The sequence below is a fragment of the Salvelinus alpinus genome, chromosome 8, assembly GCF_045679555.1.
Source record: "Salvelinus alpinus chromosome 8, SLU_Salpinus.1, whole genome shotgun sequence".
NCBI classification, from domain to species: domain Eukaryota; kingdom Metazoa; phylum Chordata; class Actinopteri; order Salmoniformes; family Salmonidae; genus Salvelinus; species Salvelinus alpinus.
In genome coordinates, this window is record NC_092093.1 from 43,229,038 (window position 1) to 43,243,348 (window position 14,311).

The following is a 14,311-nucleotide window of genomic DNA, read 5'->3' on the forward strand; positions in this document are numbered from 1 at the left end:
TAGGGGTTCCGTAACCGCAGGCAGAACAGTTGAAACTGGAATAGCAGCAAGGCCAGGCGGACTGGGGACAGCAAGGTGTCATCATGCCCGGTAGTCCTGACGTATGGTCATAGGGCTCAGGTTCTCAGAGAGAAAGAGAGAACGAGAGAATTAGAGAGAGCATACTTAAATTCACACAGGACACTGGATAAGACAGGAGAAGTACTCCAGGTAACCAACTGACCCTAGCCCCCCGACACATAAACTACTGCAGCATAAATACTGGAGGCTGAGACAGGAGCGGTCAGGAGACACTGTGGCCCCATCCGAAGAAACCCCCGGACAGGGCCAAACAGGAAGGATATAACCCCACCCACTTTGCCAAAGCACAGCCCCCGCACCACTAGAGGGATATCCTCAACCACCAACTTACAATCCTGAGACAAGGCCGAGTATAGCCAACAAAGATCTCCACCACAGCACAAACCAAGGGGGGGCGCCAACCCAGACAGGAAGATCACGTCAGTAACTCAACCCACTCAAGTGACGCACCCCTCCTAGGGACGGCATGAAAGAGCACCAGCAAGCCAGTGACTCAATATCTTTTCTTCGAGACTTTCAACAGAATCCTCATTTACAGAAACGTAACATATGATCTGCTCCTTAATTCCTCTTCCATCTCTCCACCTCACAGATCCTTTACGCCAATGAGGGCGAGAGCAAGCGGGAGCAGGGATTTGCGGCGGAGCCGCTGGCGCTGGCGGGCGAGCGCTCGTCCTACGTCGTGCACAAGGGTCACGAGTTTATCCCCACTCTCTACCACCTGCCGTCGAGCTGCGAGGCGTGCACGCGGCCCCTGTGGAACGTGTTCAAGCCGCCGCCCGCGCTGGAGTGCCGCCGCTGCCACACCAAGTGCCACAAGGACCACTTAGACCGGAATGAGGAGGCCATCGCCCCCTGCAGGGGTCAGTAAGAGGGGAATGGTCACAATATGTAACCCTCCCTTGCCTCCCACATTCCTTAAAACTCTATAAACCCAGTGGTGTTCACCCATACAGTTCTAAAACCCAGAGGGACACTTTCCCGTCTAGGTTTTATATTTCTGTGGGTGAATGCCACTGGGTTCATAGGATTTTATGAGCATGTGGGCAAGCGAGGGTTAAATATTATTTATGAGTTTTCGAACAATGGGAATTACTGTTTAGAATGTTAGTCCCCCTTGAACATTGCCACTTTAGCGACTGTATTATTAAGACAGTGAAGTTAAAGCACATTTTAGTAGGCATACATATTAGTCCGTTTTCTTTAAATAAATTGTTTTCCTGTATTAGTGTATTCACTAACGTCAAACCTCCACCCTTAGTGAACTACGACATATCCACGGCCAAAGACCTACTCCTATTGGCCGGCTCTCAGGAGGAGCAGCAGCGATGGGTCAGCCGGCTAATCAGACGCATCCCGAGGAAACACCCTGGACCCGCCTCCGTGGCCCAAGCCCCCGAGCCACCTTCCCACTCCTCCCCCCGACTCTCCCCTGGCGCCTCCCCCCGCAACTCTCCAAGCCTGTCCCCCCACCGCGGAGCCATCAAGGTCCAGCCCAGTCGCCAGCAGACTCAGCCTGCAGGGAAGCCCAGGTAAGACTATTGATGGGTAAAGAGGGTGGCTTTCAGACCTGGGTTCAAATTGTTTTGGAAATCTTTCAAATAGTTTCAGTATTTGCTTGAGCCTGCCCGGAATGCCAGATCGGCGGTGTTTGCGCTTTTGGGGCTATTCCGTTGGTTGCACAAGACAAGCTCAATCAAGCAATATTAACCATTTACACTCGTGGGAATTGGCCTATATGGATAGGGCTAAATATAAATGTTTCTTACAGAAGAAATATGAAAACGCATATGCATAACCATGGTAAGCTATTAAATGGGAACAGTTTGGAAAATGATTAGACTAAAGGTGAGGACAAAACAGTTAGTCTGACAGAAGACTGAATCCAAACATTATACTGTAGATTTTATGTTCATTTTACATTAACTGTACTTTTTGATGCATTTGTTGATAATGAAATCAGAAAATACTCTGGTTAAATAAAGTACATACATTCAGTAGCATGAAATAACACATTTGAGGTAGGTGCAACATAAAACAAACAAATGACAAGGGTTTGAGTGAGAGGTCTAACAATTCATCCCTAAGGTGTGGGTTGAGGTCAGGGCTCGGTGCAGGCCAGTCAAGTTCTTCCACACCGATCTCAACAAGCCATTTCTGTATGGACCTCGATTTGTACACGGGGGCTTTGTCATGCTGAAACAGGAAAGGGCCTTCCCCAAACTGTTGCCACAAAGTTGGAAGCAGAGTGTTAAAACCTCTTTGAGCTAGGTGTCCCGCTAGCGTTCCACTACGACAACATCCGATGAAATTGCAGAGCGCGATATTCAAAATACAAAAATAGTTGTATGAAACATTCATGAAAATACAAGTGTCATACATCATTCTTTAGCTTAGAATCTTGGTAATCGAACCGCTTTGTTCGATTTACAATAGGCTTTACAGCGAAAGCATTTGATTATCTGAGGACAGCGCCCGCATACACCTGCATTAAAAACATTTTTCAAACCAGCAGAGGCTCCACAAAAATCAGAAATAGCGATAAAATAAAACACTTACCTTTGAAGATCTTCCTCTGTTTGCAATCCCAAGGGTCCCATCTACACAACAAATGGTTGTTTTGTTCGATAAAGTCCTTCTTTATATCCCAAAAAGGTCAGGTTTGTTGGTGCGTTTGATTTAGTAATCCACCCGTTCCACTCCTTCAACATGCAGACAAAGGAATCCCAAAAGTTATCGGTAAACTTCGTCCAAACAAGTCAAACAACGTTTCTAATCAATCCTCAGGTACCCTAATATGTAAATAAATGATCAAATTTAAGACTGAATGAAGTATGTTCAATACCGGAGATAAATAATGAAGTGCGCGCCCTCATTCACGCGCTCCACAAGACTAGAGTCCTAATGAGGGACACCTTGAAAAACTACAACTACTTGTTCATTTTTCAAAAAACAAGCCTGAAACCTTTTCTAAAGACTGTTAACATCCAGTGGAAGGCATAGGTACTGCAATCTGGGCACTTTTTGGTTGGAAATCCAATATGCCAACATAGGAATGGCCTGGGAGCTAAAAAAACATGTTTTCCAGATAGATTTTCCTCTGGTTTTCACCTGCCATATCAGTTCTGTTATACTCACAGACATTATTTTAACAGTTGTAGAAACTTCAGAGTGTTTTCTATGCTAACAATTATATGCATATTCTAGCTTCTGGGCCTGAGTAACAGGCAGTTTACTTTGGGCACGTCAGTCATCCAAACTTCCGAATACCCCCCTAGCCTTAAGAAGTTTAAGATTTCCCATCTCTAGAACTAAGGGGCCTAGGCCGAACCATGAAAAACAGCCCCAGACCATTATTCCTCCTCTACCAAACTTTACAGTTGGCACAATGCATTGGGGCAGGTAGCGTTCTCCTGGCATCCGCCAAACCCAGATTCGTCCATCGGACTGCCAGATGGTGAAGTGTGATTCATCACTCCAGAGAACGCATTTCCACTGCTCCAGAGTCCATTGGCGGCAAGCTTTACACCACTCCAGCTGATGCTTGGCATTGCTCATGGTGATCTTAGTCTTGTGTGCGGCTGCTCGGCCATGGAAACCCATTTCATGAAGCTCCCGACAAACAGTTCTTATGCTGACGTTGCTTCCAGAGGCAGTTTGGAGCTCGTAGTGAATGTTGCATCTGAGGATAGATTATTTTCACGGGCTACTACTATTATTTTTGTGGCCTACTACTTCATGGCTGAGCCACTGTTGCTTCGAGACGTTTCCACTTCACAATAACAGCACTTACGGTTGACCGGGGCCACTCTAGAGGGACAGAAATGTATTGACTTGGTCAATGCTTTTGATACGGTAGACCATTCCATTCTTGTGGGCTGGCTAAGGAGTATTGGTGTCTCTGAGGGGTCTTTGGCCTGGTTTGCAAACTACCTCTCTCAAAGAGTGCAGTTTATAAAGTCAGAACATCTTCTGTCTCAGCCACTGCCTGTCACCAAGGGAGTACCCCACGGCTCGATCCTAAGCCCCACGCTCTTCTCAATTTACATCAACAACATAGCTCAAGCAGTAGGAAGCTCTCTCTCATCCATTTATATGCAGATACAGTCTTATACTCAGCTGGCCCCTCCTCGGATTTTGTGTTAAACGCTCTACAACAAAGATTCTTAGTGTCCAAAAAGCTTTCTCTGCCCTTAACCTTGTTCTGAACACCTCCAAAACAAAGGCCATGTGGTTTGGTAAGAAGAATGCCCCTCTCCCCACCGCTGTGATTACTACCTCTGAGGGTTTAGAGCTTGAGGTAGTCACCCCATACAAGTACTTGGGAGTATGGATAGACTGTACACCTTCTGTCAGCACATATCAAAGCTGCAGGCTAAGGTTCAATCTACACTTGGTTTCCTCTATCGTAATCGCTTCTCTTTCACCCCAGCTTCCAAACTAACCCTGATTCAGATGACCATCCTACCCATGCTAGATTACGGAGACGTAATTTATAGATTGGCATGCAAGGGTGCTCTCGAGCGGCTAGATGTTCTTTACCATTTGGCCATCAGATTTGCCACAAATGCTCCTTTATAGGACACATCACTGCACTCTATACTCCTCTGGAAACTGGTCATCTCTATATACCCGTCGCAATGCTTATTTATAAAACCCTCTAAGGCCTCACTCCCCCCTTTCTCAGATACCTACTGCAGCCCTCATCCTCCACTTACAACACCCGTTCTGCCAGTTAATGGACCCCAATGGTCCCCAAAGCACACACATCCCTGGGTCGCTCCTCTTTTCAGTTCGCTGCAGCTAGCTCTGTTCTGCCATGGCCATCTCAGTCGCTGAATTAACATTGCTTTATTTTCTGAAATGTAAAATAAACAATTATTTACAGCAAAAGAAACAGCAATGTTTTGAACAAATCACTATTAAAGACTAATGTTGTGATGATGGAAATGTAAAACAAATTAAATAAACAATATTTTCCTGCAAAAGATAATACAGTGGTATAGAACAACACGGATGGGGCATGCAGGTAGGCTGCAAAAGGACTAACAGTTCTTAGCAGGTCTTCTGGAGAAAAATCAACATTTTTGTTTCACACTGTCCTGGTGTGGAGGACCTTCTGTTTCACACTGTCCTGGTATGGAGGACCTTCTGTTTCACACTGTCCTGGTGTGGAGGACCTTCTGTTTCACACTGTCCTGGTGTGGAGGACCTTCTGTTTCACACTGTCCTGGTGTGGAGGACCTTCTGTTTCACACTGCCCTGGTGTGGAGGACCTTCTGTTTTACACTGCCCTGGCTTGTGTAGTGCACTGTAACAGAGAGATAGTGGTCCTGACAGAGGCTGGTCCAGCCGTCTGATGTGATGGCCAGCTTTCGCACGTCCTTCAGCTCAGTGATCACATTGGCCTTTTCTACACCATACCAGGTAGGAATGAATGTGTCACTGAGGTAACTCCTGGAGGGAGGGGTATATTTGGGGTTGAGTTCCTTGCTCATCTCCCTACAGTAAAAAAAAAAAAAAGTTTTCATGTGTTGAATTATCATTATTGAATTATTGTGTTATGTATTGTATTGTGGAGTGATGGGACTAACATACAACCCTTTTATACTACTATATCCCAAAAATGAATACAACTCAATATATATGGACAGACTGTTCCCTAAAGCCCTTGGACTCCACTGTTGTAAAGGGCTGTAGGCCTTTCACTATGACCTTGGTCACGGCTAGGTGTCACTCATTCACCAACCTCCTCAGTCATCCTCCCACTAGATGCCAGTGTGAAGGGGCTTTGGGCTTGTCTTTGGCTTGGACCCACTCCTCCCTGTAATACCGCTGGTCCAAGCCAAAGACAAGCCCAAAGCCCCTTCACACTGGCAGCTAGTGGGAGGATGACTGGTTGGTTCATTGTAGCTGCAACTTTAACAAGTGTGGCGGATGAATCAGAATTAGTTGGGTAACATAGATAATATGCTTATGTGAGATACTTGTCATTAGAATGTATCCTTTTGGACTATAGTGTTGGCAGTTGCACTTTTCCCTAAGCCGGGGCTCAGTCACTTGGGGCCCAGAGAGGGGAGAGGTCAGGCTTGTCTTTCACATGTCCCTGGTGCTAACATTGTCTTCATATGTGAATGTGTCTTTACCTATTCTTAAACCATGTGAAGGAATGGCGTGATTAATGTGGAACCAATTACTTGTCGCCACAATGTCTGTGCGCCAGTCACTCCCTCCTTTTCCCATTGGGGGAGGTGTATGGCAGTGTCTGGAAACATTGTATGTCCTCTCTGATCTTACACTTATCCTGGGATAGTGTATGACCTAGAGGCTCACTCCCCTCAATGAGCTTGTCCAGGAGTGGGGTCAAGAGTGGGTTTACTTGAGAAGGGAGTATCTAGAGTTGATCATTGATATATGCCATTAGATGAGTTAGTGTTTTTGTACTATGAAGTACCAGGAACGAGATTAGAACCTCGTCTGAGGGACCAAACTGAACAATAATTTATAGCGAATGTTATCTGGCTAAGGGATACTCCTTTCTCAAGAAAAATTATTTATTTGTGAACAGTTCCTAAGATCTGTGGTTCGTCATGTAAGTTGAGAGGGGTGTATCTTGGCTATAAAATATCTTTGTATTTTTCTGTAGTCACTTCTCAACGGTTCATTAGAAATAGTGAATTGTTGAAAGTCACATGCTATTGCAAAGCTTATTATTATAAAAATATGGAGTTTAAGTATAACTCTGACTGGTGTGTAGTTCGTAACTCTCCTCATTTGGTAAAGCAGAAATATGCCACCACACAAGAAAGTTGCAAAATCTTTAAATGGGTTATTGAATTTATGAACGCACCCATAGCTTAACAATCAGCTGGCTAATGGTTCCTTTTTTATCATGAACCCATGTTCGCATAATTTAGTTAACTCCGTGTGTGGGCTCCAGGCTGCTAGCATACATACCTAACATAGATCGGACAACGAGAGATGAACTACAAGCTAGGCAGTCGAAAACTGCATTTCTCTGCCTGTACATGATCCACTTTCGATAGATGTTTGGACAGATTGCTTGTGTTTCCTCCCTTACAAGCAAAAGTCTTGTTGCACTTGTGGCAACGAGCACTGTCAGCATTGACTCTGGTGAAGTGTAACCACACTTTTGAACATTTAGTTCTCTCAGCCATGGTCACTAATTAAGAGCAGGGTGCTGTGTGTGCTGTAGCCCCAGAGATCTCTTTTCTGGATTGGGAATAGCCAAAATGCATCATAAAAAATGCATTTTATTGCAAATTAGAAACGGTTGGTGAGATCAAATGGGCAAGATAACGTTTATGTAGCAATAATAAATAGGAAATGTATTTTCTTAATTTCTCCAGTACCGAAAGCAGAACCGATAACATCGGAGTCCGTTTAATATCGAGATTTTGGTACCCATCCCTAATCTCACCCATGTTCATTGTTCATCTATCTCATCTTTATCTTGTTTATTTTTAACGTGTAGTATAAGAGTGCACTTGTCAGCATATTCATGCTGAGAACTCTCCACAGTAATCACATGATGATGATACTTTTCTTTCAGACCAGAGCTATCTCACTCAGCTCCATGTCTGTTCATGAGTTAATAAGTAATTTAGCTAATTTATTGTAGGAACTAATCTGCAATCTTGGCATAATGTTTTTGGAGCTACTTAAGTTTAATATGGACAGTACTTATCCCAAACTAGGTCACATAACCCTATGGGGTGGTTTCCCGGAAACAGGTTAAGCCTAGTCCTGGATTTAAACACAGTTTCATTGGAGATTCTCCATTGAGTTTACTTAGTTGGCAGATATTTTCTCAGTTCTGCTTTCAGCTTAACACTATTCAGGGCTTGACATTAACTTTTTTAGCCACTGCCCCTTTAAGGCTCTCCTGGAGGAAGGTTGGTCACTCTTAGTAGCCTATAAAACATTGCAATATTAGAATCACAACAAAATACTTTTTATGTCTTTAATAAAATAATTCCCTCCAGGGCTTGACATAAAGGGCGTTCCGTCGTCCAAAGGGATGATAGAAAAATAGGTATGCGGTTCATAACAGACTCTGGGACAGTTCTGGGTTGACATATCCAAAATTCATACAATCACTGCAAATACAAAAATCATTATCATTTTTAAAAAATGGAACAAATTAGACCGATTGGCATAAATTGTTGATAAAGTTTTATTTATTTATATTATAAGCTCAACAAAGTATGCATGGCTGTAGGCTACGCATGAATGTTCCAAAATACAATTAGCGGAAAACACCATTTTCAAAAGCGCACGGCTTGCAGAGCGGTTTCACGAGACGGATGAAAATATCCTTTAGAAACCTCTTAAGGATCTGACCCTTTTTAAACTTTTCTTCTAAAATGACATACACAATCTAACTGCCTGTAGCTCAGGACCTGAAGCAAGGATATGCATATTATTGATACCATTTGAAAGGAAACACTGAAGTTTGTGGAAATGTGAAATGAATGTAGGAGAATGACACATTAATCTGTAAAAGATAATAAAAAATTCAAAAAATAGTATTTTTTTCCCTTCATCTTTGTAATGCAAGATTGTAATGCCTAATGTATTATTCCAGTTTAGGCACAATTTAGATTTTGGCCACTAGATGGCAGCAGTGTATGTGCAAAGGTTTAGACTGATCCAATGAACCGTTGCATTTCTGTTCAAGTCTGCCCTAATGTGCCTAATTGGTTTATTGTTACATTTTCAAGTTCATAACTGAACTCTCCTCAAACAATAGCATGGTATTCTTTCACTGTAATAGCTACTGTAAATTGGACAGTGCAGTTAGATTATCAAGAATTTAAGCCTTCTGCCAATATCAGATGTGTCTATGTCCTTGGAAATGTTCTTGTTACTTACAACCTCATGCTAATCACATTAGCGCACATTAGCTCAACCGTCCCGCGGGGGACACACACCGATCCTGTAGAGCTTTTAAGAAAGACGGGAGATCTAAATATGCATGAACTAGCATGGGTACTAACATGACTCGGACTATGCCTTTGGCTGCTGGACAATAAAATAACTCGGAAAACCAATAGAACATGAGAGAAATTCTGATTTCAATAGCGTACTAAGTGTTAATAAAATAATTCCCTCAGCATTTCTGTGGTCGTATTTTGGCTAGGTTAGGCTACTTTGAAACAAGGTAAGACAGTCTTCATAAAATGACAATGTCCAGGTTTTAAACAATTAAATTCATGGTTAAATAGTTTCAAAATGCTGACCGCGTCCGCTCAGATTCAAGGTGAGTGATGTGCGGTGCGTAACAGGCACTTCACTCATCATTGACGTTTTGCTTCATTCATGTGACCGACCAATACTGGGTCATGCATGTAACAGACCAATACCTCACGAGGCGTCTTCTCTCGAAGCTGAGACCTTAAAACTGAGATTTCTTTCTCAAAACAAGGTTCTGGGCATACTGCCAAATTGCAGACACTGATAGTGAGGATTCGTTCAATCAGCCACTTGCATGAACACAAATTGGTTATTAGAAAAGCACAAACTTAATTATTTCCATACCACGCTGTTCTTGTGTGTGTTTGTGCGCGCACAATTATCTGAATAAATTGACTTAATCGAGCAAAATGCCATTATTCATTTGTACTTATTTTTCTCCTCTCTCTTTACAGCTTACCTCTATAATACAATGGTTTGGTGTATCCTCTCACATCATGTGGACTTTGACTGGAGCCTGGACACACAGTGGAACACACACCTACTTGCCTTGTTCTCAAATGGCACCCTATGGCTCTGGTCAAAAGTAGTGCACTATATAGGGAATAGGGTGCCATTTGAGACACACCCAAAGACTGCAAAACGCCAAGCATTTACAAATATTTTAAGGGAAGAGGGTAAAGGTTAATGTTGCATTTACAGTGCCTTCGGAAAGTACTCAGACCCTTGACTTTTTCCACATTTTGTTACATTACAGCCTTAGTCTAAAATCGATTAAATAAATAAAAAATCCTCAGCAATCTACACACAATACCCCAGAATGGGTACATTTTTGCAAATGTATTAAAGATAAAAAAACAGAAACCTTAATTACATAAATATTTAGACCCTTTGCTACGAGATTTGAAATTGAGCTCAGGTGCATCCTGTTTCCATTAATCACCCTTGATGTTTCTACAACTTTATTGTAATCCACCTGTGGTAAATTCAATTGATTGGACATGATTTGGAAAGGCACACACCTTTCTATATATAGGGCCCACAGTTGACAGTGCATGTCCGAGTAAAATCCAAGCCATGAGGTCGAAGGAATTGTCCGTAGAGCTCTGAGACAGGATTGCGTCGAGGCACAGATCTGGGGAAGGGTACGAAAACATTTCTGCAGCATTGAAGGTTGCCAAGAACACAGTGGCCTCCATTCTTAAATGGAAGAAGTTTGGAACCACCAAGACTCTTCCTAGACCTAGCTGCCCAGCCAAACTGAGCAATAGGGGGAGAAGGGCCTTGGTCAGGTAGGTGACCAAGAACTCGATGGTCACTCTGACAGAGCTCAAGAGTTCCTTTGTGGAGATGTGAGAACCTTGCAGAAGGACAACCATATCTGCAGCACTCCACCAATTAGGCCTTTATGGTAGAGTGGCCAGATTGAAGCCACTCCTCAGTAAAAAGCTCATGACAGCCTGCTTGGAGATTGCCAAAAAGCACATAAAGGACTCAGACCATGAGAAACAATATTTTCTTGTCTGATGAAACCAAGATTGAACTTTTTGGCCTGAATGCCAAGCGTCATGTCTGGAGGAAACCGGGCAGCATCATGCTGTGTGGATGTTTTTCAGCGACAGGGAATTAGAGACTAGTCAGGATCGTGGAAAAGATGAACAGATCAAAGTACAGAGATTCTTGATGAAAACCTGCTCCAGATTGCTTAGGACCTCAGACTGGGGCGAAGGTTCACCTTCCAACAGGACAATGACCCTAAGCACACAGCCAAGTCTCTGAATATCCTTGAGTGGCCCAGCCAGAGCCCGGACTTGAACACGATAGAACATCTCTGGAGAGACTTGAAAATACCTGACAGAGTTTGAGAGGATCTGCAGAGAAGAATGGGAGAAACTCCCCAAATACACGTGTGCCAAGCTTGTAGCGTCATACACAAGATGACTATGCTGTAATCCCTGCCAAAGGTGCTTCAACAAAGTACTGACTAAAGGGTCTGAATCCTTATGTAAATGTGATTTATTTTTTATATTTCTTACAAATTAGCAAACATGTCTAAACCTGTTTTTGCTTTGTCATTATGGGGTATTGTGTGTTGATGAGGGGAAAAACGATGTAATCCATTTTAGAATAAGGCTGTATCGTAACAAAAATGTGGAAAAAGTCAAGGGGTCTGAATACTTTTCGAAAGCACTGTATGTAAGCATTGCAGTCTGACTCACATCTGTCTCAGTAAACCAAATGGTTTCACATTTTGCCTTATACAGTGTAGTCTGGCCCCAGATCTCTTTGTGCTGTCCATTGCTGTGTCATTGTTACGCCAATGGCACAAACAGATCTGTGACCAGGCTTTATACAGTATTCATGTCATAGCAAATGTCTATTTCATGACTTCATGGATTGAGAAAAGCAAATACGTTGCAGGTCGCTCTAGAACTGCCTTATTTTATAAATGATTCCTGCCATGATGAAATACATAGACATACACTGAGTGTACAAAACATTAAGGACACCTTCCTAATATTGAGTTGCGCCCCCTTTTGCCATCAGAACAGCTTCAATTCGATGAGGCATGCTCTCTACAAAGTGTCAAGCGTTCCACAGGGATGCTGTCCATGTTGACTCCGATGCTTCCCGCAGGTGTGTCAAGTTGGCTGGTAGTGGATCTCTACTCCGAATAGCTTGTTTCATCTCATCCCACAGATGCTCAGTTGGATTGAGATTTGGTGACTGGGCAGGCCACTGCTGTAAACTGAATTTGTGTCAGCCTATTTTGTCCTCTTTCAGTTCTTGACACACTCAAACCGGTGCGCCTTGCACCTACTACCATACCGTGTTCAAAGGCACTGAAATCTTTTGTCTTTCTCGTTCACCTGCTGAATAGCACACATACGCAATCCATGTCTCAATTGTCTCAATGCTCAGAAATCCTTCTTTAACCTGTCTCTTCCCCTTCATCTACACTGATTGAAGTGGATTTAACAGGTGACATCAATAAGGGATCATAGATTTCACCTGGTCAGTCTATGTCATGGAAAGAGGTGTTCCTTATGTTTTGTACACTCAGTGTATATCTACCTGTCTTTAACATAGAAATAGAATGAATGGCCGCCAAACATTATGGCTTAATAGACCTGAATGGGGGCATCCGTTCTATTCATTCTAATTCTATGGTCTTTACATGCCTGGGTGATCCTCAGAAACTATATTATTGTTGTATATATTATTGGTGTTGTATTAAGTATGTTTGTGAGAGTGTATTGCCACATAAAGATATGTGACAATTGTATTTCCCTGTAATGTTACAAGATGGGCTATGTATGAAGAAAGAAATGGGCAAGATTGAAATCTGGGGTCAGTCCACAATTGATATTCAGATGAGTGCATTGCTTCATTCAAATCAGTAAGTGTGTTGTAGCCTGGTCCCAGGTCTGTTTGTGCTGTCTTGCCAACAATAACGACAATAGTAGCAAGACCGCACAAACATCTGGGTCCAGGCTAAAGTGTTTGTCTTTATGACAAAATAAGGTGAACCATGATGTACAATATGGGAATATTATTTCGCAGTCGCCCCAATCATATAGAGTAAAGTTGTCCCTAGATGCATTTCCCCCAATAATGGTTAAGGTAAAGGATTGTGGGAGGGAAAGCTGATCCTAGATCTGTACCTAGCAGAAACTTCACTCCGGAGCTTCTCGCTCCTCAGTTCACAGGCTTCTGTAAACTATGGTGACCCTCAGACAGAACTGTATCAATATAATTCTGTACTGTATTGTACCATATGACTGCCTGTCCACTACATAGCTTGTTTAACACAATTCTACTGTACTCTATAAGACATCAACAGGGAATATTTATTTATTGTGCATTTACTTGTATTGCCTATCATTTTGCTTTGGAAAAGTTAAGACACTTTTTTCCCGATCCGTTTTCCAAACACTATGTTCTGGGACCAAAATGTGTTATTAAGACAAAAGACCAGTGGATAAGACATTGTTAGTGGTTTCACAAGTCAGGGACATACTCATCAGGGCACGCAACAAAATACATTTTAAAGACATTTTCCAAATTAAGATGAGCGTTTCTTATTGGACAAGTACAGTTAGTCCCTCCATGTTTCAGTCCGTTTTCTGTCATTTGGTGCCTAAAGAACATGACCCAGGTGACTGACTCTCCTCTCCAAAGCTCATTCCACCTTTTTGACACCTCTTCTGTAGTGGAATATCATGGCCAGCACACATCCATTGAGCGATGACAAGACAGCAAACCGGGTAAGAACTGAGCGAATTAAAGAACCAAGCGTTACAAACTGATCACAGTATGAGCTCATTTCCTAATGTTTATAACCACAGAAAAGTATTTTCTATGTCTATTGCATAGATCAGACAAAGACATAGAGTTGGTTAGAGGATGCACTTGGTCCAAAGCATGCTTGAACAAAGGTATGAGATGAGCTCTCTAATTACTAGTCGAGCACATCTTTATGAACTAAGATCACATTGATTGCCATGTTTCTACAAAGCAGGCAGTAGATACTGACCTTATGTCTGTCGTCACGATTGTATTGAACATCTTTTCTAAAACATGATTTGAGTGTGAAAACGAACCTTCCAAACAGTCAGTAATCACGTTTCCATAACTGCCAATCTCATCATGTAGACTAGCCTAACCGCACAGCCTACCCACACTGTATCTGTGAGCTGTTGGCTAGAGAGCATGTACCAAGACCAGAGTAGGCACATTTACTATTTAACACAACAGTCTTTGTGACAAAATTATCAGTAGAGTTGAAAATGCGATGGAAACACATTGAACTTTAGATTTACATTCGGTACATGTAAACAAAAAAGTCAATTATATGTGCACTATGTCATCATGCACTGATTTGCATCTGCAATTTGTTGGTGGGGAAATGTGCATATTTTCTTTATGCAGATTCTAGAATATTTGCATGAAAATCTGTCACCAATTGGATGGAAACCTAGCTAGTGATACCTCTATTACTGTAATAAATTAC

At 42.5% G+C, this 14,311-nt stretch overlaps 1 protein-coding gene across 1 annotated transcript in view; it reads left to right on the forward strand.

The window, feature by feature from the left end:
* The window catches only part of LOC139583160 (rho-associated protein kinase 2-like), a 51,531-nt gene extending 37,924 nt beyond the window's left edge, over nt 1–13,607 (forward strand). The window contains exons 23-25 of the mRNA XM_071413959.1: nt 674–944; nt 1,343–1,613; nt 9,753–13,607. Of these exons, the coding sequence (XP_071270060.1) occupies nt 674–944; nt 1,343–1,613; nt 9,753–9,765 (555 nt within the window). The 3' untranslated portion in view covers nt 9,766–13,607. The remainder of the gene's footprint in view (nt 1–673; nt 945–1,342; nt 1,614–9,752) is intronic.
* The last annotated feature ends 704 nt before the right edge of the window (nt 13,608–14,311 follow it).